This window comes from Puma concolor, chromosome A2, assembly GCF_028749965.1.
Source record: "Puma concolor isolate L17-30 chromosome A2, mPumCon1.1.hap2, whole genome shotgun sequence".
In the NCBI taxonomy this organism is placed as follows: domain Eukaryota; kingdom Metazoa; phylum Chordata; class Mammalia; order Carnivora; family Felidae; genus Puma; species Puma concolor.
Window position 1 is genome coordinate 162,669,464 of NC_141668.1, and position 22,578 is coordinate 162,692,041.

Genomic DNA, 22,578 nt, shown 5'->3' on the forward strand with positions numbered 1-22,578 from the left:
GTCTCGAGATTCCGTCTGCATGCGCGCCCCTGTCTGCCGTTCTGTGTGTCTGTGCCTCGCTGCATGTCCGCGAGGGGCCGCCCCGTCCGCGGGGGGGCCGCCTGCCTGCCGCTTCTCAGAGGAATGATGTGGTCTGTGCCCATCTGGTCTGGTCTGGGCCGAGCCGGGGGCGGGGGGGGGGGGGGAGGTGGGGAGCCAGCGGCCCCCCAGCGGCTGTGGCCGTGGACCCCTGTGCCTGGCTGCTGCACGTGCTGCTGAGATCCGGCTTGCTCTCTTCTTTGGGGTCGGAACGGAAGGGAGTCGTCCAGAAGAACTCTGGGGCAGGGCGAGGGGCGGGGGGGTCTGGGCCAACCTGGGGACATGCCAGCTCTCGCGTCCGGCGTGCGGGAGAGGGAAGGGCGGGGGCTCCTGGTGCAGCCGAGCCCCAGAGCCCTCCCCACGGGCCACAAAGGGGAATCAGTAAACGGAGCCCTGGAGACAGGTAGCCTGAGGGTGGGGTCGCCTCAGCCACTGCCTTCAGAGTTCTTCCTGGGGCTCCCCAGGTAGTGTGGGTCTGGCTCACGGGGGACCGGGAGGGGTACCTGGGAATGACTGCCCTCGCCTTTGGTCTTCTGTAGAGGCTCCTTCGCATGGATCTGCCCGTGGCCGATGACAACACTGTCCACTTCAATTCTACCCTCATGGCCCTGATCCGCACGGCCCTGGACATCAAGATCGCCAAGGGTAAGGGCAGGGACGGGAGCAGGGAGGTGGGACCGGATGGAATTGGGGCCTGGAAGGGGAGAGCAGCGGACAGCCGGGGATCCTACTCCCCGCCTGAAACCAGAGGAGCCACTGGCCCGTCCCGGTCTCCACTCACTCACCCACTCAGCCGGCAAACGTCTCGTGCACGCTTCCTGTGTGCCGGCCAGTGCTATATGCGGAGGGGGGGACGTGGCAGTTCACGCTTCCAGTGGGAGAGGCTTCCCTGAGGAGGTTCTCAAGGAGTCATGTGGACACGTGGGGAGAAAGTGCCCCAGCAGGTGCCAAGGCCCTGAGGTAGGAGGCCACCCGTGGCCGTGCTGAACTGCCTTGCCCTCTGAGCGAGGGGGGTGCCGGCAGCCTCCAAAGCAGAGGAGTCACCTGACCTGACTCACACTTGAACAGGCTCCCTCTGGCCGCGGGGCAGAACGGACCGGGAGGAGGTCAGCGTGGAGGCCACTGACCCAAAAATGATCCCAGTGAAAGCAGGATGGCTGCCTAGACTCGGGGGGTGTGGAGTGTTCAGAGTCCGGCCGTGTCCTGGGAGCTGGCCCACGCCATGGCCGATGCAAGGCGTGGGGCAGAGAGAGGAGTCAAGGCCACCCCCAGGGGCGAGGGCCTGAGCAGCCAAAGGACAGAGCCGCGGCTGTCCGAGACGAGGAAAAGGTGGGAGGGGCAGGTTTGGGGCGAAGGAAGGGCAGGAGGTCGGTGTCGGCCTGGAGACACGGTGCGGGCAGGGGTCTCTCCCACGGATGCTTCTGGTGGGGAACGCCTCCCCAGGAAGGTTCTGAAGGCGAGGTTAATGCGTCTTCCCGGCTGGGCTGGAGATACAAAGTCAGGAGGCATCAGATGCCGACACATCTTAAGCCAGGGGACTGGACAAGCTCGGCAAGGAGATAAGTGTGAACCGAGAGGCCGCAAGGACAGCCCAGGGCCACCGCAGTGTTAGAGGTGACCAGGGAAGGGGCGACTGGGGAGGAGATGAAGGCCGGGCCAGCGTGGGCCCCCGAAGGGTGTCTCCAGCACGTCTGTTCCTGCCCAACAGCCAAGGAAGACAAGGACCCAGAGCGAGCAGTGGATTTCATGACAGGCAACTCTGGCGGAGGGGGTCAGAGCCCCCCTGCCTTGGAACGGGGTCTAGAGGCCTGGCAGGAGACCGGATGTGACTTGGCAGCTGATGGGACAGCGGGGCAGAGAGAGAGGTGCGCCGGTCGCCAGGGAGAGGGAGTGTGGGAAGGGGGGGCGGGCAGATCGATGACCGTGTCATCCAGCAGAGGGCCGGAAGCTGGGGGGCTAAAGAGAAAGGTCAGGGCTCCACCAGCTGAAGCCACCGGGAGTTCCATCCAGGGTCCCCAGGGGAGGGAGAGCCGGGGCCGGAGGGAGAGCAGGTTGAGGAGGGACAAAGTTAGGGCCAGGAAGCATGCTGGCGAAGGTACAAAAGCAGAAGGAGCCCCCAGAGAGAGCGAGAAAGATCGGAAAGGGCCAAGATGAGGCTCAGGGGACAGCAGAAGGGGGGGGTGGGGCCATCCCCCTGGAAGTCCTGTCTCCTGCAGGAAGTCGGAGGTGAGCGGCTCATGCTTACGGGGCAGCTCCGTGCACGATGGGAGTCCGGGCCCGGTTTCTGGCTGTTCGTGGCTCTGTGCCCCCAGGACTGTTTCCCCATCGTTGGGGTGGAAGCTGGTCCAGGTCCCAGCCCAGGGAGGGGAGGGAGCACAGGGGTGGGTGGCAGTTTTCTGGGTGAGAAATCGGGTGAGAGGGTCGTGTTCTGTGGCCTCATCTCGCCCACCTGCCCCGTCCGCGCCGTAAACCTGGGCAGGTGAGGCCACCCTCCCCGAGCCTCCGGCCGTGTATTCGCCGGCATAAACGGAACGGCTTAAAACATCTGCTGTTTAGCTCTCGGTTCTGTAGGTCAGAGGCCTGGGAGGGCTCAAATGGGTTAGTGTGACCCATTTGAGGGTCCCCCCAGGGCCAAAATCTCGCCGTTGGCCGGGCTGGGCTCTTCTCAGGAAGCTCTGGGTGGGGGGAGGGGGAATGCACTTCCAAACTCATTCAGGTCTTGGCAGAATTCAGTCCCTTGTGGCTGTAGGACGGAGGTCCTGTTTCTTCGCTGGGATTTAGCCAGAGGTTATGCTGAGCGCCCGGGGACGCATCTGATCTTTCGTGCACGCTACATCTCTCTGACTTCTTCTGCCGCCAGCCAGAGAGAACACTCGGCTTTTCGGCGTCTCGCCTGATTAGGTCAGGCCCACCCAGATCAGCTCCGTGTCTGACAGTCAGCAGACTCAGGACTTTAATTACTTTTGCAGAGCCCTTTCACAGCAGTCCCCTAGACTAGCATTGGATTGGACAGCCAGGATCTTAGGAAAGGAGGCAGGGGCGGCTTTAGAATTTGGCCTGCCTTGGTTCCCTCACCTGTAAAACGGGTCTGACAGCATACCCACTCTTGGTACGTGATGCTTTGGTGGCCCGGCTGCTGTTTCTCTCTGGGGAACCTGTTCAGGGGTCCCAAGGGAACCCCAGACTCGGGTTCAGTAATTGACTAGAAAGACTGAGAACTGAGAGGCACTGTTTGACTCACGGTCGCAGTTTATTACAGCAGAAGGACACAGGTTAAAATCCGCAGAGGAGGGGCGCCTGGGAGGCTCAGTTGGTTGGATGGCTGACTCTTGATTTCGGCTCAGGGCATGATCTCACGGTTGTGGGATCGAGCCCCACGTTGGGATCCCTGCTGAGCATGGTTCCCTCTCTCTCTCTCTCTCTCTCTCTCTCTCTCTCTCTCAAAAAATAAATAAGTAGAATTTAAAAATAAAAAAAAGAAATGTGCAAAGCAGAGGCACATGGGTCAGGGTCCCCTGCTGGTGGAGTTACGCGGGCAGCACCCAGAAGTCGGCTCCCGGTGTCCCCACGACCGCGTGTGACGGTGCGATTCTACCGACGAGGGAAGCCCGCCCGAGCTTCGGTGACCAGAGTGTCCCTTGGGGGTTGCTCGCGTAGGCCTGACCGACCTTAGCTACTCAGACCCCAGCCACTCCAGAGGTCACACTAATGATGTCACATGGCCCAGACCCCCCTCCCCCCCCCCCCGCCATAAATCACACTGTTAGAATAAACCATCTTGAGCGGCCCAAGGCCCTCAGATAAACAAAGAGGTTTTTATCACACAGGACACTTTAGAAAGTGACCTCCCAGGAGGCGGCCAGGGACCAGTCCTTTCTTCCGGAATGTGCCGAGTTATCCTTTACCACGGGGACACCTTCTGTGGGACCCCAGTAAGGCCAGTCGTTGGGACACCTGCCAGATTCCCCACGTGAGGATTTCAGGGGCTCCTGGGAATGTGCCTGAGTTTGGCTGTCACTCGTACTCCAGATGCTACTCAGTTCCCAGAGGGTCACGCCCTCAACATCTCTGAGCCAAGGGCCTCTCCTTGGTCCTGACGTTGACAAAGGCACCAGCCCCCCCCCCCCCCCCCGCCAGAGTTCCACGGGGAACAGCTGAGCCCATCTCTGGGGTTAAGGAAGGTCGGCTGAGTGCGTGGGGACAACAGTTACAACAGTGATGACAATCACAGCCATTTCAGCTGAGAGTCTCAGGCAGGCTCAAAGTATAACACCTTTTTTTTCTTTTTTCCCAACAGCTCAGTTTACTTCTAAACACACTGAGCGCCTGTCCAGCAGGCAGGGGACAGCATGTGGGAACAGATTAACCTCTGTCATTCTCCAGATCTCCCCAAATTGGGAGGCCATTCTTAGCTAGATGCTTGGGAGAGAGGACACAAGTCCCTCGGCTCACCCCTGTGTCCCCTTTATGTCTGTGCCCCTCCCTCCTCTGTCTGTCTGTCCCTCCCCCACCACCCCACCCCTCCGCTCTCTCCGCCCAGGAGCGTCTCATCCTTATACGGGGAAAGTCCTTCTCTCTTCAAGTTTCTTTTGTTCCTGGATGTTGTGTCTGAACTCCTGAATCCTCCTTCCAAGGGACTCAGTCTGTGTCCCTTCGTTGCCCCCCTGCCCTCCTGCTGCCCGCAGCCAGCCGATGAGGGCAGGGCCGACCACCTGCCTGAACAAACATAAACCCAGTTAGCAGATCAAAAGCCCCAGCCGGACACTAACACTCTGACTTCCGCTGAGCGGAAAGCGAGAGCTTTACTTTTTTTTTTTAATGTTTATTTATTTACTTTGAAAGAGCGAGAGCTCGAGCAGGAGAAAGAGAGGGGCAGAGAGAGAGAGAGAGAGAGGGAGACAGAAAATCCCAACCAAGCTCTGCGCCGTGAGCATGGACGTGGGGCTCGAACTCGCGAACCGTGAGATCGTGACCTGAAATTAAGAGTCAGACGCTGAACTGACTGAGCCACCCAGGCGCACCGAGCGAGAGCTTTATAAACACGGAGTCACCTGTGTGCTGCAGCCCGGTCACTGGGAGGGTTGGGGGCAGGGCAAGGGGAGGGGTCGCATGGGGAAAAGATAAGCCCAGAGCCAACTAGTAGCCGACACGACACGCAGGGTGACCTCAGCTTCCTAAAAACAGGAACGCTTTCTGCCATTGTCTTAGAAAGGGCCACAGTCCCGGCTAACCCCACCCAGGGCCAGCCCGGACTCTTGTTCAAGACTGTGCGTAGCTGGCCAGCCAAGAGGCCACTGTCCCACCCTTTAATCCCTCCGAAGACCAGACTCTCTGAAGGTGGGGTCCGCCATAACCTGGAAGGTTCTGGGGTGGGCCTCGTGGGAGCTAAAAGGCTTTGCCTTGCCCGCACCAGAGAGGGTGGCCTCCTGGCCTCTTGTTACCTGCCTGAAACTGATGGCCGTTGGCCATGGCTCGTTGAATGAGAGCGTTCATTGAGTTCCTGCTGTGTGCCCAGCCCCGTCGCCGATATGTGGGACACGGCAGTGAAAGACCAGTGAACCTCCAACCCTCACGGGACTGCAGGGAAACGGGCGACGAACAACAAGCACGACGAGTCCGCGGAGCGTGTAATGTGTCGGAAGGTTGGAACTCTGCGGAAAGGCTAGAGCAGGGTCGGCGGCTGGGGAGTCTCTCAACCGGGGGCCGTCTGCCCCCAAGGGACGTTGGCAATGTCCGGACACGTTTTTAGTTGTCACACTGAGACGAGGGACCGCCTCTCTGAGGCCAAAGTCCTGCGGAATGAGCCGGGGGAGGGGAGGACCCTGGGGCAGGACACTCCGATCACACCTGGTTTGGGGGTGACTGTTGCTCCTGCCCCTGCCCCCCCCCCGTAGTAATCGTGTACCTGGAGGAAGAATAAGTCCGAGCCTCAGCCCTCAGGGAACCCCAGGACCTCAGCGGGAGACCACCTTGAAATCACCCGGACATTTCCCTTCATTCAATGCGACTGACAATCTTACAATCTTGGATGTGATTGAAGGTGGTGGTTCTCGGGTGGGGGGGTGGGGGGGCAGTCTTGTCCCCCAGGGGACACTTGGCAATGTCCGGGGACAGTTTGGTGGTCAGGATTTGAGGAGGGAGCTGCTGGCAGTAACTGGATGTGTGGAGGCCAGGGACGCGGCTCAGCCCCCGCCATATAGCGCGTGGGCACCCCGAAACCGGGAACGACCCAGCCCCCAGTGTCCACAGATGCCAGGAGCGGGCAGCTTAAGCCGTAGACGTGTCTTCTCGCGCGGGTCTGCAGGCTGGAAGTTCAAGATCGAGGGGCCAGCAGGGCTGATCCCTAGTGAGGCCTTTCTCCTCTCTCTCTCTCTCCCTTTTTTTTTTTTTAATTTATTTTTGAGAGAGACAGAGCACGAGCAGGGGAGGGGCAGAGAGAGAGAGAGAGAGAGAGAGAGAGAGAGAGAGAGAGACACAGAATCCGAAGCAGGCTCCGGGCTCCCAGCTGTCAACGCAGAGCCCAACTCAGGGCTCAAACTCCCGAACCACAAAATCATGACCTGAGCCGAAGTCGGACGCTTCACCGGCCACCAAGGCACCCTTCTCTCTCTCTCTCTCTCTCTCTCTCTCTCTCTCTCTCTCCTTATAGGGACGGACACCAGTGCTACTGGACTAGGGACGACCCTGTGACTTCGTGTAGCTTTAATTTACCCCGAGAGGCCCTATCTGCAAATGCAGTTACACTGGGGGGTTGGGGCTCCTACATGATTTGGGGGAGGGGACACATTTCAGTCCTTAATGACAGGTGTCTTCCTTTTCTTCGTGAGAAACGGGAAACATAAGCCCTAAAGAGAAAGTGGCTTTTATTTTATTTTATTTTTTTTTCAATGTTTATTTATTTTTGGGACAGAGAGAGACAGAGCATAAACGGGGGAGGGGCAGAGAGAGAGGGAGACACAGAATCGGAAACAGGCTCCAGGCTCTGAGCCATCAGCCCAGAGCCTGACGCGGGGCTCAAACTCACGGACCGCGAGATCGTGACCTGGCTGAAGTCGGACGCTTAACCGACTGCGCCACCCAGGCGCCCCTAGAAAGTGGCTTTTAATAAGAAATGTTATGTTCTCTTTTCTCCCTTCCTGTGTCTCTGAGAAGGAGCCACAGAGACCCTGGGCACCTCCCTTAGCCACAGTGGACAGCAGACAACCACTTCCCGTAAGGAAAGAGAAACAGTTATAGGTTAGTGTCTAGGGTCTTGAGAGCTTAACAACACCGGGGGTTTTCCCAAGGGTCCCAAGGGTCTCCCGCAATAGTCCTGACCTCCCAACCTGAGTCCTGACCCACCACCCATCAGTCTCTCCCCCCCCCCCCCGCCCCCGTGCAGCTTGGCCCCTGGTGACCACAGCCCCCTGCGTCGCCAATGGTGTAAAGGAAGACCAGACCAGGGGAATTCGCCCTCTAGCGGGTGAGATAGGGAATGACATCATGAGGTGACTTGTGGGAAGAAGAGAAAGCAGGAGGGCGTCAAAGAGGATGGGGGAGGGCTGTTTTTAGCTGGGGAGGCCAGCTAGAAGACTTGTTTGATAAAGAGGTCGGGCAGGGACCTGAAAGAGGTAAGGGAGGGAGCCGTGCGGATATCTGCAGGAAGAACGATCCTGGCAAAGGAAATACAGGCTGTGCAAAGGCCCTGAGGCAGGACCGTGCCTGGTGTGTTTGAGGAACAGTGAGATCGGTGTGTCTGGTGAGCAAGGGCAGAAGTAGAGGAAAAGAAGGAACATCGCTCAGGGCCTTCTGGGCTCATGGTGAGGGCGTGGGCAATCACAAGAGCTCCAAGCAGAGGAGGCCCGTGACGGACAGGGATGGTCACAGGCTCCCCCTGGTGGTGGAGGGGGGGCGGACATGGAGACCTGAGCAGAGGCGGCTGTGCTAACCCAGGCAGCAAAGTGCCGCATTGCCTCAACATTCTCACCCCAGCACAGGCACTGAGCTTTACCTGCGCGTCGACAAAAAGCCCCTTCTGCTAGACTTTTCCCGAAATAAAGACACGTGTCCAGAGTCACATGGGAGAAGATGAGCGAAAACTCCACAGAGTGCCTGGCAGATGGCTGTGCTTGGCCCGCATCTGCGGAGAAGCTGGGCCGGGGCAGCCCAAGGGTGGGCCGGGGAAATGGGGGGGGGGGGGGGGGGGGCGGGGAAGGAAGGGCAGAGAGGCAGACACCAGGCCAGGAGAGGCAAAGCGGGCTTTTGGGGCTCCCCCGGCGGAGCAGCTCTTCAGCGGGCATGCGCCAGGGGATGGCTGCTGAGACGCTGAAATGCTTCTCTGTGGTGGGGGAGGGGGGTAGCTGGCCCCTGCCCTTCCCCACACCTGCTGGGCCTCCCCCCACAATCCAGCAACTGCAGGGTCCGTATCTGGCCTGCAGGGGGCCTTCCGGCCCTTGCTCTAGCTCTGTGACTATTGTGGCTCCGTGCCTGCCCGTAAAAGTTAGGAACAGTGCCCTTGTGCCCGGGGCTGGGGGCTCCGAAACGGCGCTGGGGCCAGGTTGGTGTCTCAGGCAAGATGGAGGAGAACGTGCTGCTTCTGGAACAAACAGCCCCAAGGTCTCCAGCCGACAAAGATTTGCTTCCCGTTCCTGCTGTGTGTCCTCCCTGGGTCGGCAGGGGGCTCTGTCCGTCAGTCACTTAGGCACCAGGCCTGAGGGAGCAGCCACGATCCGTAATATCACCAGAGGGAGAAAGAACTCAAGAGTGGCCCTCGCTGGCCATCAAATGCCCCGGCCCGAAAGTGACGGTTCACGGTGCTCACAGCTCATTAGAAAGAACTCCTCACGCGGGCCCCGGCCAGTCCCAGGGGCCAGGGAGAGTCATGTTCCCGTGCACTCAGGCAGGAGGGACCAGGAATCACTGGCAAAGAGACGGTGGCCACCGTGGCTGGGGTGAGGGACCAAAGGCCAGCAGCGGCAGCAGGTCACATCCGGGGGAGGAGAGGCTTGGTTGAAGGAGAAGTCTCCTCTAGCAGGGTTGCTCTGGGACGCCCCGGCCTCTCTGGGCCTTACTCCGGGCCGCGTCTCAGATGCACGGGCCACCGTGCTAATAATCCTCTAGCAGAGACTGCCCTGAGCCCACACGCATATGACCTACTGTGGCCTTCGATCCGGTGAGGTGGGTCCTATTGCCACCGTCCCGTTTCGCGGATGGGAATACCGAGGCCCGGGGCGGTAGACTGCACGGCTGGACCCTCTTGATGTCTGCTGTCCCCCACACAGCCACTCCGCGGCCCTGGCCCTGCCCAGGATCGAGGCCCACGTAGCCATTCCTCCTCCGGGACAGGCCCACAGGGAACTGGTGGCCCGTGAGAACCAGGGCTCTAGAGCCCGAGCGGGCAGGCAGTCAGGGCCTCTCTGTGCCCACGTTGCAGGCGGGGCCGACAAGCAGCAAATGGACGCTGAGCTGAGGAAGGAGATGATGGCCATCTGGCCCAACCTGTCCCAGAAGACGCTCGACCTGCTGGTCACCCCTCACAAGTGTAAGAGCCGTGCCTCGCCCGGCCCCGGGCTCTGACCCGCCAGGACGGAAGGGGCGGGAGAGAGGAGGAGGCAGGTGCAGGGACTAGGCTGGTGCCTCCGGGGCCCCCACCCACGGCGAGCTCGTCTTGTGCCCCCCCCCCCAGCCACAGACCTGACCGTGGGGAAGATCTACGCGGCCATGATGATTATGGAATACTACCGGCAGAGCAAGGCCAAGAAGCTGCAGGCCCTGCGTGAGGAGCAGGTACGGCCCTGGGCCCCGGCACCCTCCGCTCCGGTGCCCGTCGCCCTGCGGGCACCGCGGTGACAGGCCAGAACAGCGAGGGGTAGCCAGGACCCAGAGCAGGTCGCTGGAAAGCAGGGCCGTGCCAAGGAGGTGGCCCGGACGAATTCATCTGCTCCGCCTTGGGGGCCTTGGGCACCCTGGGGGCAATCTGACTTTTGCTCTGGGTCAGACGGGAGCCACCCTGCTCCTCGTTAGACGTGGGAAGCGACCTCACTCAGGTGGCCGCCCTCTGGTGGCCGTAGCTGGTAAGGGCTGGGGCCGGGAGACCCGGGAGGAGGCGAATCTCCAGGTCCAGGTGGGAGATGAGGGGGCCAGACCGGGTTGAGAAGTGGTCCCGTTCCACATGGATTTGCAGGGAGGGAATTGCTTTGGGCATTTGGCGGGGGGTGGGGGGAAGGTGGCACACTCTCGGCACAGCGCCCCTGCTGTCTCTCAGCTGCAGCCGTGGCCAGAGCCTGAGCCTTGAACACCGTCCCCAGCCTCCGCCCTGTGCACACACGTTGCTCTCTGTCCCCCCAGAATCGGACACCACTCATGTTCCAGCGCATGGAGCCCCCGTCCCCAACCCAGGAGGGGGGCCCTGGCCAGAACGCCCTCCCGTCCTCCCAGCTGGACCCAGGAGGAGGCCTGTGAGTGTGGCTCTGGCCAGAAGGTGGGGATGGGAGGGCAGGGGGCGCCATCCCCCAGGGCAGCCGCCCCTGGAGTGCCCACTACCACCCGGGCCTCTGTCCCCCCGCACAGGTTGGCTCACGAAAGCGGCATGAAGGAGAGCCCGTCCTGGGTGACCCAGCGGGCCCAGGAGATGTTCCAGAAGACCGGAACGTGGAGCCCAGAGCGGGGGCCTCCCACCGACATGCCCAACAGCCAGCCCAACTCCCAGGTGCCTCTGTCCCCCCGACCCCACCCCCCACCGCCCCACAGCTCCCGGGCGCGAGCAGTACAGGAGGGAAGGGTCTGGGGTCCGAGCGTCAGGTCCCGGACTCACCGGCCTCGCCCTGTGCCCCACAGTCTGTGGAGATGCGAGAGATGGGCAGAGACGGCTACTCAGACAGCGAGCACTACGTCCCCATGGAAGGCCAGGCGCGGGCGGCCTCCATGCCCCGCCTCCCCGCGGAGAACCAGGTGAGCGCTTTCACCCCCCCCCCCCCCAGGGCTGGACTCAGGGCCCCCAGGGTCCCTGCCGGCCAGCAGTGGGGATGCCGTGGCCCCCTCCCTCCCCGCACGGCCCAAGGGGTCTCTTTCCTCCCGGACCCCGGCTCAAGGGGGCCACCCACACCCTCAGCCGCAGGGTGAGGGCCCTGCCACCCTCTGTGGCCACCCCCGGAGGCCCTCAGCTCCTCCCTGATGGAGGACACATGGGGGCGCGGGAGGGGTGGGGGAGGTGACGCGTCAGGGCCAGGTGAGACCGGCGATCGGGAACGCGCACCCGGGCACGCGCACGCACAGACGCACACTACGTGTCCGTTTGTGCTCTTACTGGCACCTACGGACGCACACGCGTGTGCACGTGGGTCTGCTCTTGGGAACTTGGCAGGTCCTAGGACCTGGTAGCAGAGTCTGGCGGGGGGGGGGTGGGTGGCCTGGGGACAGCTGGGGTTTGTATTTCCTGTCTGGTCTTTGTGGGGGCCAGTGGGGAGGGACAGGGACGTATGCCTGATGCGTGTCTGTGTGTGGCCGCTTCACCCAGCTGTAGCACCCACTTGGTCAGTGCTGGCGGGGGGGGGGGGGGGGGGGAGGTGCGCCCACTGCCCTAGGCTCGCAGGGACAGGGGCACCGGAGCCAGAAGCATGGCTGGCTGCCCGCCCAGCCTACAAGGCTGGGCGGCATAGTCTGGCTGTGGCAGGCTTCCCGTGTGCTGTGCCATGGCGTGTGCACGGGGTACAAGGCTGTGCTGTGCCTGGCTGGGCCAGGGTGGCTCCAGGACCTGGCCTCTGGCTGCTGAGAACTCGGGTGGGGGGGGCGCCCAGCTGCATGTGGCCGCCCAGCGTCATCCCGCCAGGCCTTCTCCCCACCTCCCGCGCCGCCCACACCCCCAGGACTGAGCCGCTGGACCCCAAGAGAGGGTTGGGACAGGACGGCTGACGGCCACCCCTCCCCAAGCTTTTGAGTGTCAGTGGGAACCAGGGCTGGGGCACCCTGCATGAGGCGGAGCCCAGGGCCCCGGGGCCTGTGGTCACGCCATCCCATCTGTCCGTCTCGTGCCTTTGCCATCTGTCTGTCTGTGGTGTCGCCTGTCTGTCTCCTCTGTGCCCGTGGGAGGCTGGCCAGCCGGGCCTGGGGTCACCCACACACCAGGGACTTTAACACCTCTTTCCCTGACCCTCTTGCCCCGTCCCCCTCCCCCCGCCCCCCCCCCACCACCACCGCCCAGGTTCCTCTTTCCCGATCCTGGCATCTCCGTGTACCACCTCTCACTCTCCCTCTTGGCTTTTATATTTATTTTCTTCTTTCTGTTTTTCTGTGTGCACCATCCCGTGGGGCTGTGACAGAGGAGAAGGGGCCGGCCACGTGGGAATAACCTCAGTGTATGTACCGCCTCCCGGCTGGGCTCCGGCCCCCTCTTCCCGCCCACCCCCCCTCGTGGGAGTCCCGTCATCTCCCCTGTCCTCGGACCCCCCCCTTTCTTTGCAGACTGCAACCCCCCACCCCGTGAAGCCCCATCCTTGTGTGTTGTGTCTTCCGTGTGCCTGCCGGGCGGGCCTGCCCCCCACCCTTCCCCCCAACCCCCTCTCCTCCAAGCCCCCAAGCTGGGAGATGCCATCTTTCCAGGAAGCCTCACCTGCAGCCCCACCTGGCCCGCTCTTTTTCAGAGGCTCATACCCCTGACGCCACCCCTGACCCTCTGGTGCAGAAGCCCCGAGTCTCTTAAAACTGCCACCTGGGGCGGAGCCACCGGCCATTCGGCTGGGATGGCCTCAGGTGCCATCTTCCTCCTCTCCTCTCCCAGCAGCAGAGAACCACAGGCCCCTCTCTAGGGTTTGACCCCTGGGGGTGCAGCGTGGGCAGGCTCCCAGGTTGCAGGCCAAGGGGAAGGGCAGCTCCCCTCGGGGCCTCAAATGCCAGGGGAAGCCCCTCAAGGGCTCCCTTCGCGAGCCGGACTCGGGTGGGCAGGAAAGCCCGGTCCCGGCTAGCCCAGGAGAGGACAGTGAGCCGGAAGGCTGGGCACCCGGTCCTGAGCACGCAGGAGGCCTGCCAGCCTCCAGAGAGCAGGCAGGAGTCCGCGCCGGGCTGTGCTGCCCAGGGCCCGGGGCTTCCGGGTGGAACCCGGGATGGGGGACGCTCTCCCCTTCCGCGAGCCTGCCTGCCCCTGGCTGGATGGCCAGGGCTGGGGGGTACCTCCCAGGGGTGGTTCCGAGAACCGGGGGTGGATCATATGGGGCCTCCTGGCCGGAACCCAGGATGGGCCTGGGAGGAGGCAGAAGGGTCCCGGGACCCTGGTGGACCAGAAGCCGAGCCCCACGGCCCTCTGGGACTCTGCCCCCGACACGCACACCCCGTCACTGAGGGCTGAGGGGCCGGGACAGACCGGGACCGCCCGGTGCGGGCCGCTGACCCCGGCCCGCTGGCCTGTCCACCCCCCCAGACCATCTCAGACACCAGCCCCATGAAGCGCTCAGCCTCCGTGCTGGGCCCCAAGGCCCGGCGCCTGGACGATTACTCCCTGGAGAGGGTGCCGCCTGAAGACACCCAGCACCACCACCAGCGGCGCCGAGACCGCGGCCACCGAGCCTCTGAGCGTTCCCTGGGCCGCTACACGGACGTGGACACAGGTGGGCTACCGCTCAGGGCCCAGGGGACGACGGAGGGGAGGGGACGACAAGGGAGAGCAGGGAAACACCGAGGCCGAAAAGAGGAGGTCTGGACCAGGAGCAGGTCCCTCAGGGGACAGGACCAAGCGGCCGAGCTGGGCCCGATGCCGCCCAGAGCCTGGGGACCAGACCCCTGACGCCCATTAGGCTCTCCTTGGTCCGGGAGAAGGTGCCCCTGTCTAGAGCCCACAGGCCCTCGGGGAGGCCTCCTGTGCGCCACCCACGCCTCCTGCATGGCCGTCTGTTTGTCTGACCCCCTGCTCTGCCCAGGCTTGGGGACCGACCTGAGCATGACCACCCAGTCTGGGGACCTGCCGTCTAAGGAGCGGGACCAGGAGCGGGGCCGGCCCAAGGACCGGAAGCACCGGCAACACCATCACCACCACCACCACCACCACCCCCCACCCTCGGACAAGGAACGCTATGCCCAGGAGCGGCCTGACCATGGCCGGGCCCGGGCCCGGGACCAGCGCTGGTCCCGCTCGCCCAGCGAGGGCCGTGAACACATGGCACACCGGCAGGTGGGTGTGGCACCGGGCACCCCTGATCCGAGCCCCCGGGGGGACAGCTCGGGGGTGCGGGACGGGGAAGGGGGCGGGGAGGGGGGGGCACACCAGAGAGCCACTCTAGGCAGGGTCTCCATTCCCCAAATGTGACCTCTGACCCTGCCCACCGCTGGGGTCCCCAAGCCAGGGGGGAGCCGGGCAGGGGGAGACGCTGCCCCCAGCCACTCTGGCTCCCCGCTCTGCCTCCCCCTCAGCCCCCCTGCCCGCCTACCGCCCCCTCCCCTGCCCCGCAGCTGCTTCCTCTTTGGTTGTGGATCACCGTTTGAGTTTCTGGCCAGCGTGGTCCTTACGACTCATGCCCCCCGCTGGCTGCCTGCTGCCTTTGCTTTCCTTTAACCCGGCTTCCGTTTTTGTTTCGATTATGATTTCTGTCCTCTGGACGCCTGTGAGTAATTTTTGAAACTTCTGCTATTTAACCCCGAAACTTACAAAACTCCATTTCTCATTTCTCTTTTCACTTTGTTGTGTTGGTTTTCGACTTCCCCCTCCCTCCTTGTCTCTCACTCCTCCTCTCCCTCCTCCTCCCCCTCCTCCCCTCCTCGTCCTCCTCCTCCTACCTGTGGCTGTTGCTTTTCTCCTTTTTTTCCATTCAAACGTCCTGTGGCCCCTCCCCCCCACCTCTCCTCCGCCTCCGCCTCCCGGTCCCCCCTTCCCGCCCCCGCCCCCTTTGGTTTTCCTTTGCCCCCTCCCTCTCTCCCTCCCGTCCTCTGTGTCTCCTCCGTCTCCTTCTGGTTGATTTTGTTGTATCTTTTTTTTTGATTTCCTTTGTTTCAATTTTCGTGTAGGGCAGTAGTTCCGTAAGTGGAAGCCCAGCCCCCTCAACATCTGGTACCAGCACTCCGCGGCGGGGACGCCGCCAGCTCCCCCAGACCCCCTCCACCCCCCGGCCACACGTGTCCTATTCCCCCGTGATCCGTAAGGCCGGCGGCTCGGGTCCCCCGCAGCAGCAGCAGCAGCAACAGCAGCCGGCGGCGCGGCCGGGCCGGGCGGCCCCCAGCGGCCCGCGGAGGTACCCGGGCCCCGCGGCCGAGCCTCTGGCCGGGGAGCGGCCGCCCGCGGGGGGCCACGGCAGCAGCCGCTCGCCCGCGATGGAGCGGCGGGGCCCGGGCCCGGCCCGGAGCGAGTCCCCCAGGGCGTGTCGCCACGGCGGGGCGCGGTGGCCGGCGTCCGAGGGGCCCCCCGGGCCCCGGCACCACGGCTACTACCGGGGCTCCGACTACGACGAGGCCGACGGCCCGGGCGGCGGAGGAGGGGAGGAGCCCCGGGCCGCGGCTTACGACGCGCCACCCCCCGCGCGACGCGCGTGCTCGCCCAGGACTCCCCGGGCCCCGGGCCCGGCGGCGTGCGCCTCGCCTTCCCGGCACGGCCGGCGACTCCCCAACGGCTACTACCTGGCGCACGGACCGGCCAGGCCGCGCGGGCCGGGCCCCCGGAGAGGCCTGCACGAAGCCTACAGCGAGACCGACGACGACGACTGGTGCTAAGCCCGGGCGAGGTGGCCCCCGCGCCCGCCCGGCCCCCCCACGCACCCCACGCACACGCCCCGCGGGGAGGAGCCGCGCACGGGCCGCGGGCCCACCTCGCTGCCGCCTGCCCAGCGCACCCGGGGGGTGGGGGTGGGGGTGGGGGGGGCCCGGGACGGCCGCGGACTCTGGAGGGAGACCCCAGGACCCGGACACACCAGGGTGGCCCGCGAAGACCCTCGGCCAGAAAAGCCGCTGGGGGGCGGGTGGGGGGGGCGGCGATGAGCCCCCCCAGCCCCACCCAGCCGACCCAACCCCGCCTCCCCCCGCCCCCCACGAGGGGGACCCTGGAAGGGGGGGGGGAGGCAGACAAACCATACAGCCAAGGGATTCGAATTAACTCAGCCATTTTTGGAGAACCTTGGGGAAAATGGAAATTTAAAAAAAAAAAAAACAAACACATTTTTAAAAGAAAAACGGGGAGAAAAAAAAAATCGCTTCTATTGATGAGTTTTATCATCTCAATTGAATCTTTCCTTTCCCTGGTGAACGCGAGCTGGTGGCCCGTGTTGTGGCGGAGAAGCCGGAAGCGAAGCCGAAACCCAGCGTCCCACACAAGACCCTCCACCAGACGCTCATACCCCACACACGTTCTCAGACACACACAGGAGTGCTTGCTGGTTATACCAAACCCTACTATTACTGCCTGCAGAAAAATCAATTTAAAAAGATACACAATTTTAAAAAGGACAAAAAAATTAATGATTGAGAAAAGAAGCATTTTTTTCTGACATTTGGTCCTGCTTGAAATAACAAAAGAAAAAGGAAAAAAAAAAAAAAAACCACCACCACCACCACCGGTTTCCTTTGCTTCTTTTTTCCTTTTTCCTACCTTGTTTGAAAACTGTGGGCTTGGGACTGTGAATTACTGCATGACATTCAAAAAGAAAAAAAAAATAAAAAAAAGTTGAATCAAAGGGCTTTTGGATCGACTGGTCTTTGTCCCTCTGCAAAGTGCTCCCCAGGTCTCTTGGGGGGGAATGGTGGAAGGGAAGCCCTTTGAAAGTGTTTGAAGGCAGGAAAGAAGGAGGCAGACAGACCCTGATCCTCACAGAGCTTGGTGGCCAGAGCCCTAGAAATCCTGGCTACCTGAACAAGCCCAAGAAGGCCAAGGCCGAAGATGTTACCCAGGTCCCTGCCAGCTGTCCTGGCTGGAAGGCAGAACAGTGCACCCCGCTGCCACCCCACGCCTCCACCCTCAGGCACCCGGGTCTCCCACCGTCTACTGTCAACCAGGTTCTACCTACAAGCAGCCATCCTGGAAGATAAATCATCTCGGATGACCATCCTGCATGATGGGGACAGTGGGAGCCCGGGGAGTGCCTGTGAGGCCCCAAACGTTAGCGAAACTTCCTATTGGAAACATCTGAGCAGCTGGTGGGGCGTCCTAAAGGTCAAAGGTCAGAGCAGCCCCCCCCCCATTGGGTAATGGGGGATGGTCATGGCCAGCTCAAGATGCTGGTGGCACATGAGAGGTACAGGTGGAGGTGGGGTTCTTACACAGGGGCTGACAGCCTGCCCTCCCTCCACCCTCAGACCCATCCCGTGCCCCTGCCTGTACACTCCAGCTCCAGCCTTACAGAAGCTGGCCCCACAGATGAAAGTGACAGAAAACTCGCATGCTGCCCCCCCCCCCATCGTCAAGACTTCTCCTCCTTGCCTATTCTGTGAATGCTCCTGCAAATACGGGCAATAGCCACAAAACTGTAGTCAGAGTTGGCGGTCAGAGGGCTGTGTCGATTCAGGTGAGCAAAAGACCCGTTACACCCCCTTGTTCAAGTTGAGCGGAAAGGCAGCTCCTCGTTCTCCCTAGAAAGGGCTTGAGGGAATCCCACAAAGTCTGCAGACGAGGAGGGGGGGGATGGTCCTCAGGGAACATCAGGGCACCAGAAGAAGGAAAATCAGAGGCCAGGCAGGGGGAGACTAACACCCCAACTTTCGGGTCAGTCATTGGACCCTGGGGAGCTTAGCGCCACCACCCTTCCTAGAGCCCCTCCCAACTCAGCATACACACTGGCTATGTGACCTGGGGAAAGTGACTTAACCTCTCCGTGCCTCTGTTTTTCCAGCCGTAAAGTCGAAATGATAATAAGACTGTTTGTGAAAGTTAAACGCGCTATTTTACATCAGCCGCCAGCGAACTTTTTCCTAAAGGATCAGACTAATATTTTCAGCTTTGGGACCCAGATAGTCTCTGTTGCGACTCCTCCACCTGCCATCATACCAGGAAAGCAGCCAGAGATAACATGCGAACAAGTGAATGTGGCTGTGTTCTGATAAAACTTTATTTACAGGAGCGCCTGGATGGCTCAGTCAGTTAAGCATCCGACTGCAGCTCAGGCCAACATCTCCCAGCTCCTGGGTTCGAGCCCCGCGTGGGGATCTGTGCTGACAGCTCAGAGCCTGGAGTCTGCTTCCGGGTCCCGTGTCTCCTTGCCCCTCCCCCACTTGAGCTCACGCTCTCTCTCTCTCTCAAAAATAAATAAAACATTAAAAAAAAAAACCACTTTATTTATAAATACAGACAGTGGGCCAGATTGGGCCCTTGTCCTACGTAAGTGGTTCCCAAACTTTTTGGTGTCAACGCCCCTTTACATTCTTAAGAAAATTATCAAGGACTCCAAAGCATGTCTCTTTATGTGGGTAATAGTTATGGATATCCCCCGCCCCAGGGGCCCGGACCCCTTTGAGACCTGCTGACGAGTGTCACCCGTCCCACCTGAGCCATTATTTCCATAGCACCAAAGCAGAAAGTTCGACAGGCCTTCCTCCAGACCTCAACCCTCGAGCTTACCTTGGGCAAAGAAGGCTGAGCAGGCAGCCTGAGAAGGCCTCCAAATGGCAAGGCAGGACGAGCTCCCTCCACAATAATGACATCTAGGAAGTGACCGGTCCAACAAAAAGCGAAAGAGGGTTTCCACTTCCTAACCAGGTAGGAAGCCAGTCACAACCCCCCACAGACGTCGAGGCCAGCTGTCTGCCCGAGGCAGGGCTGGCCTCTGGCAAAGGCCCACCTCCCGTGGTGCTGAAGCTGGTCGGCACTTTTGTCCCGTGCAATTCCCTCTGGAACCAGGGAGACTGCAGCCATCTGTCCACAAAGGAACAAGTCCTCTTACCAGAGCCCCCCACAGCCCCTGGACCCAAACCTGAGGCTGCGTGCAGGGAGGCTGGACCCCAGGCCTCCATCACCCACACCTTCAGGCTGGGGCAAATGTAAGTTGCCCAGGAGACTCAGAGGGAGGGAATCAGGAGGGGAAGAGGCAGAGGGTGGCTTGGCTTAAGCCCTGGTCTCACATCCCCTCAGTCTCTGGCCTCAGCCACGTCATCTGGAAGGCTGCAGAAGGGGCAGGGAAATGGGGACTCTGAAAGCCAAGTATACCCTGCAAATGCCCTGGGCAGCCTCCTACCTGGGGACAATGATCTGAGAGATCCAGACATCCTCAGGGTTGAAAGGAACTGCTTCGCTACAGTCTAAAGCTCCCCCTGTTCTCTCTCTGAGCCTCAATGTTCTGTCTGTGAAATGGGGGCCCACTACTGTGTCAGGGAGGCAAAACATTTCCTCTACCCTCTTAGAGTCAGTGACTGAGGCCTGCGAATTAAACTGAGAAATGACAGATTCACGGGAAAAAAGACACACAATTTTTATTAATATTTACGTGCGCAGAAAAGCAGTTAAATTCAAAAGAGTGATTCGACTCAGGGGTTTATATACCATTTTAACAAAGAAAAGGGAGGTTGGGCTTGCAGGGATGATAAATTATGGGGAAATGACTAGGAAATATATGGTGGAAACTAATGGAAGATAAGGATTATTTTTGTAAGGTTTCCTAAGGTTTGTTTATACAGACTCATCCTGGTGCCTCGCCGTCTTCAGTGATGAGTCACTCTTCTCTTCCCGACACAGGAGAAAAGGGGACACCTTCAAAACGCGAAGTTTCTGTCACCTTCTTAAAAGGAAATTGATGCCCTGCTTTTAGGTAGAAAAGAGGAGGACAGAGAGCTCTTTTGCATCTCACTTGCCTTCAGCTCAAAATCATCCTCAAGTGGCGTATTTGGGGGTGGCACCTATCTGACCCCCCAGCAGCTGCCATCAAAGGACTGGCGGGTGTGGATGGGTGACAGCACTTGGCTCGAAGACTTGTGGGAAAGTCAGATCTGTGGGTGGCTGCCGACCAGAGCACCCCACGATGGGGACTACTGGCTCCTCAGGATCGCTGCGCAGCATGGAGGTAAAGGCCTGGTTTTAGGGAAGAAACCGGAAGGAGGACGAGGACACGACGCTCAGCCCGTGTCTTATGTCACCAGGCATTTGGAAAAGCCTCACCTACAGAGCAACGACTGGTGCTTAGAGTGGTGAAACACACAAGGAGAGGGGCGCCTGGGTGGCTCAGTCGGTCAAGCATCAGACTCTTGATTTCACCTCAGGTCACGATCTCACAGTTCGTGAGTTCGAGCCCTGTGTCGGGCTCCTCGCTGACCATGGGGAGCTTGCTTGGGATTCTCTCTCTCCCTCTCTCTCTGCCCCTCTCCGGCTCGTGCGCTCTCTCTTACGCGCGCGAAATAAATGCGCGGTTTCAAAAAAAGAAAATTCTTTAAAAAAAAATGATTAAAAAACACACATAAGTAGAAAAGAGAACAGATGGCTTTAAAAACATTAAATAGTAGCAATATTACTCTCCTAGGAGAGCTGTAACAAACCGCCGCAGACTGAGTGGCTTAAAACAACAGAAATTTCTTGTCTCACACTCAGGAGGCAAGAAGTCCGGAAATCAAGGTATCGGCAGGGCGGCTCTCACCGAAGGTCCTGAAGGAGAAGCTGTCCATCCATGTCTCCCGTCCAGCTTTCGGTGGTTGCTGGCAACCCTTAGGCGTGCCTTGACTTGTGGCTACATCACTGTGCCTCTGTCTCTGTCTTCACCTGGCCTTGTCCCTGTGTCTCTTTCTCTTACAAGGACACTTCGCCTGGATTTAGCCCACCCCCCTCCCCAATGCAGTATGATCTCATCCCTGCCCTTACCTGAATTACATCTGCAAAGCCCTGATTTCCAAACAAGGTCCCTGTGGTTTGATGAGAAATATATTTGGTCTCTGTCCCCAGTTCCTGGTACAGAGCTCTTAAAACCCTTGGGATTTCCCAAGTCACAGGAGTGTCTTTTATCATTCATAAGAAGACTTTTAAAAAGATTTTATTTAATTTTTTAAGGTTTATTTGTTTTTGAGAGAGAGAGAGAGAGAGAGAGAGAGAGAGACAGAATCCGAAGCAGGCTCCGGGCTCTGAGCTGTCAGCACAGAGCCCCACATGGGGCTCGAACTCACGAACCACAAGATCATGACCTGAGCCGAAGTCGATCGCTCAACTGACTGGGTCACCCAGACACGCCTAAAGATTTTGTTTTATTTTCAATGTTTATTTATTTTGAGAGAGCGCGCGCGTGCGTGCGTGCCCTCACGTGCACAAGTGTGGGAGGGGCGGAGAGAGAGAGAATCCCAAGCAGGCTCCCAGCTGTCAGCGCAGAGCCCGACTTGGAGCTCGATCCCACGTACCCCGAGATCGTGACCTGAGCCAAAGCCAAGAGTCGACTGAGCACCGCCCCCCCCCCCCCCCAGGCCACCTGGATTAATGCCCTTATGAAAGAGCCCCGGGAGAGCTCTCGCCCCTTCCAGCATGGGGGGGGGGGGGGGGAAAGCGAGGAGATGGTGTCTCTGAGCTAAGAGGCAGGCAGGCCCCACCAGACGCCGCATCTGCTGGTGCCTCCAGAGCCGTGAACAATAACTCTCCGTGGCTTACAAGCCCCCGGTCCGTGGTCTTCTGTCGTGGCAGCCCAAACGGACGAAGATGGCCTGAGCGGGGCACGAGCAGACCAGGGCTGCTGGCCGGAGTAGTCTTCAGAGGGGCTGGGCACGGAGCCGCTCTCGTTCTACCCCTGCCCTGGATCTGCCATGACAGCCCCATCTGCTGAACGTGACACCCACGCTCCATCTGGCCTCCCGTCCCTGCCCGGAATAGCAGCCCGAGCCCCTCTGCGCTCCACCCAACGTGCCCACCACATCGGGCCCTGCGAGCTCTCCAGAGCCCTACCCCCGCCCCCCAGCCTCCCACGCGGTCTGCGCAGACCCAGCCTTCCCCCTCGCTGCCCTGCTCCAGCCCTTAAACGTAAAGAAGGCCTCGCCCTGCCCAGCTTATTCTCCGAGACTGCATTTCTCCTGTTAAAAAAATAATAATAATAAAATGATCTGGGGGGGATACGCAGCCCGCTGCGGACAGTGGTTCCTTCCAACAGGGGCTGGGAAGGCGCGCCACAGAGGGCTGTGTAGACTTTGGTATTTTACTGAATTCTCCAAAATTCATGACTGCTTCTGCCTGTGGAAACAGTTTTTAAAGGCATCCAGATGACTTCTTCTCAAAAAAAAAAAAAGCTTCCGGAGCCCCACATTTCCCCGTGGGATCAAAGACTATATTATAATAATCGATCAACTGGACAACCAAATGAGACTCAGAGCCCCCCCCCCCAAACCAAAGTCTGGGCCTTGTTAAGGTCCGCATCTCCAACCTCCAGCCCCAGCTCCTGGCCCCCAAGAAGGCCCAGGGGAGCCTTCGGTCGAGCTGAGGTTGCGCGGGCGGGACGCGGGCAGGTACACCAGATAGGCAGCGCCACCTAGAGGCCGGTCGGCGAACGGCCAGGGCGTGGCGGGGTAGACCCCTCAGGGAATCTTCGGGGAGAGGCACTAAGCTGGGGGTGCAGGCAGGAGTAGAGGCACTGGGGTGGGAGTGAGGGGCACAACAGTACCCCTACT

At 60.5% G+C, this 22,578-nt stretch overlaps 1 protein-coding gene and 1 long non-coding RNA gene across 9 annotated transcripts in view; one reads left to right on the forward strand and one right to left on the reverse strand.

Moving 5' to 3' along the window:
- Nucleotides 1-15,856, forward strand: part of CACNA1A (calcium voltage-gated channel subunit alpha1 A) — a 287,235-nt gene extending 271,379 nt beyond the window's left edge. For 2 of the 8 annotated variants that reach the window (XM_086698923.1, XM_086698921.1), the window contains exons 40-49: nt 618-723; nt 9,491-9,598; nt 9,743-9,843; nt 10,405-10,514; nt 10,627-10,765; nt 10,894-11,007; nt 12,375-12,410; nt 13,469-13,655; nt 13,965-14,215; nt 15,046-15,856. In XM_086698923.1, the coding sequence (XP_086555049.1) occupies nt 618-723; nt 9,491-9,598; nt 9,743-9,843; nt 10,405-10,514; nt 10,627-10,765; nt 10,894-11,007; nt 12,375-12,410; nt 13,469-13,655; nt 13,965-14,215; nt 15,046-15,744 (1,851 nt within the window). In that variant the 3' untranslated portion in view covers nt 15,745-15,856. The remainder of the gene's footprint in view (nt 1-617; nt 724-9,490; nt 9,599-9,742; nt 9,844-10,404; nt 10,515-10,626; nt 10,766-10,893; nt 11,008-12,374; nt 12,411-13,468; nt 13,656-13,964; nt 14,216-15,045) is intronic. The other 6 variants (XM_086698922.1, XM_086698919.1, XM_086698925.1 and 3 more) reach the window with 4 other exon arrangements.
- LOC147583748 (uncharacterized) lies at nt 4,885-6,938 on the reverse strand. The gene is made up of 2 exons (XR_015248509.1): nt 5,524-6,938; nt 4,885-5,051 (listed from the first exon to the last, which is right to left on the reverse strand). It is a non-coding gene; the product is annotated as an uncharacterized LOC147583748 (long non-coding RNA).
- Nucleotides 15,857-22,578: the final 6,722 nt, after the last annotated feature.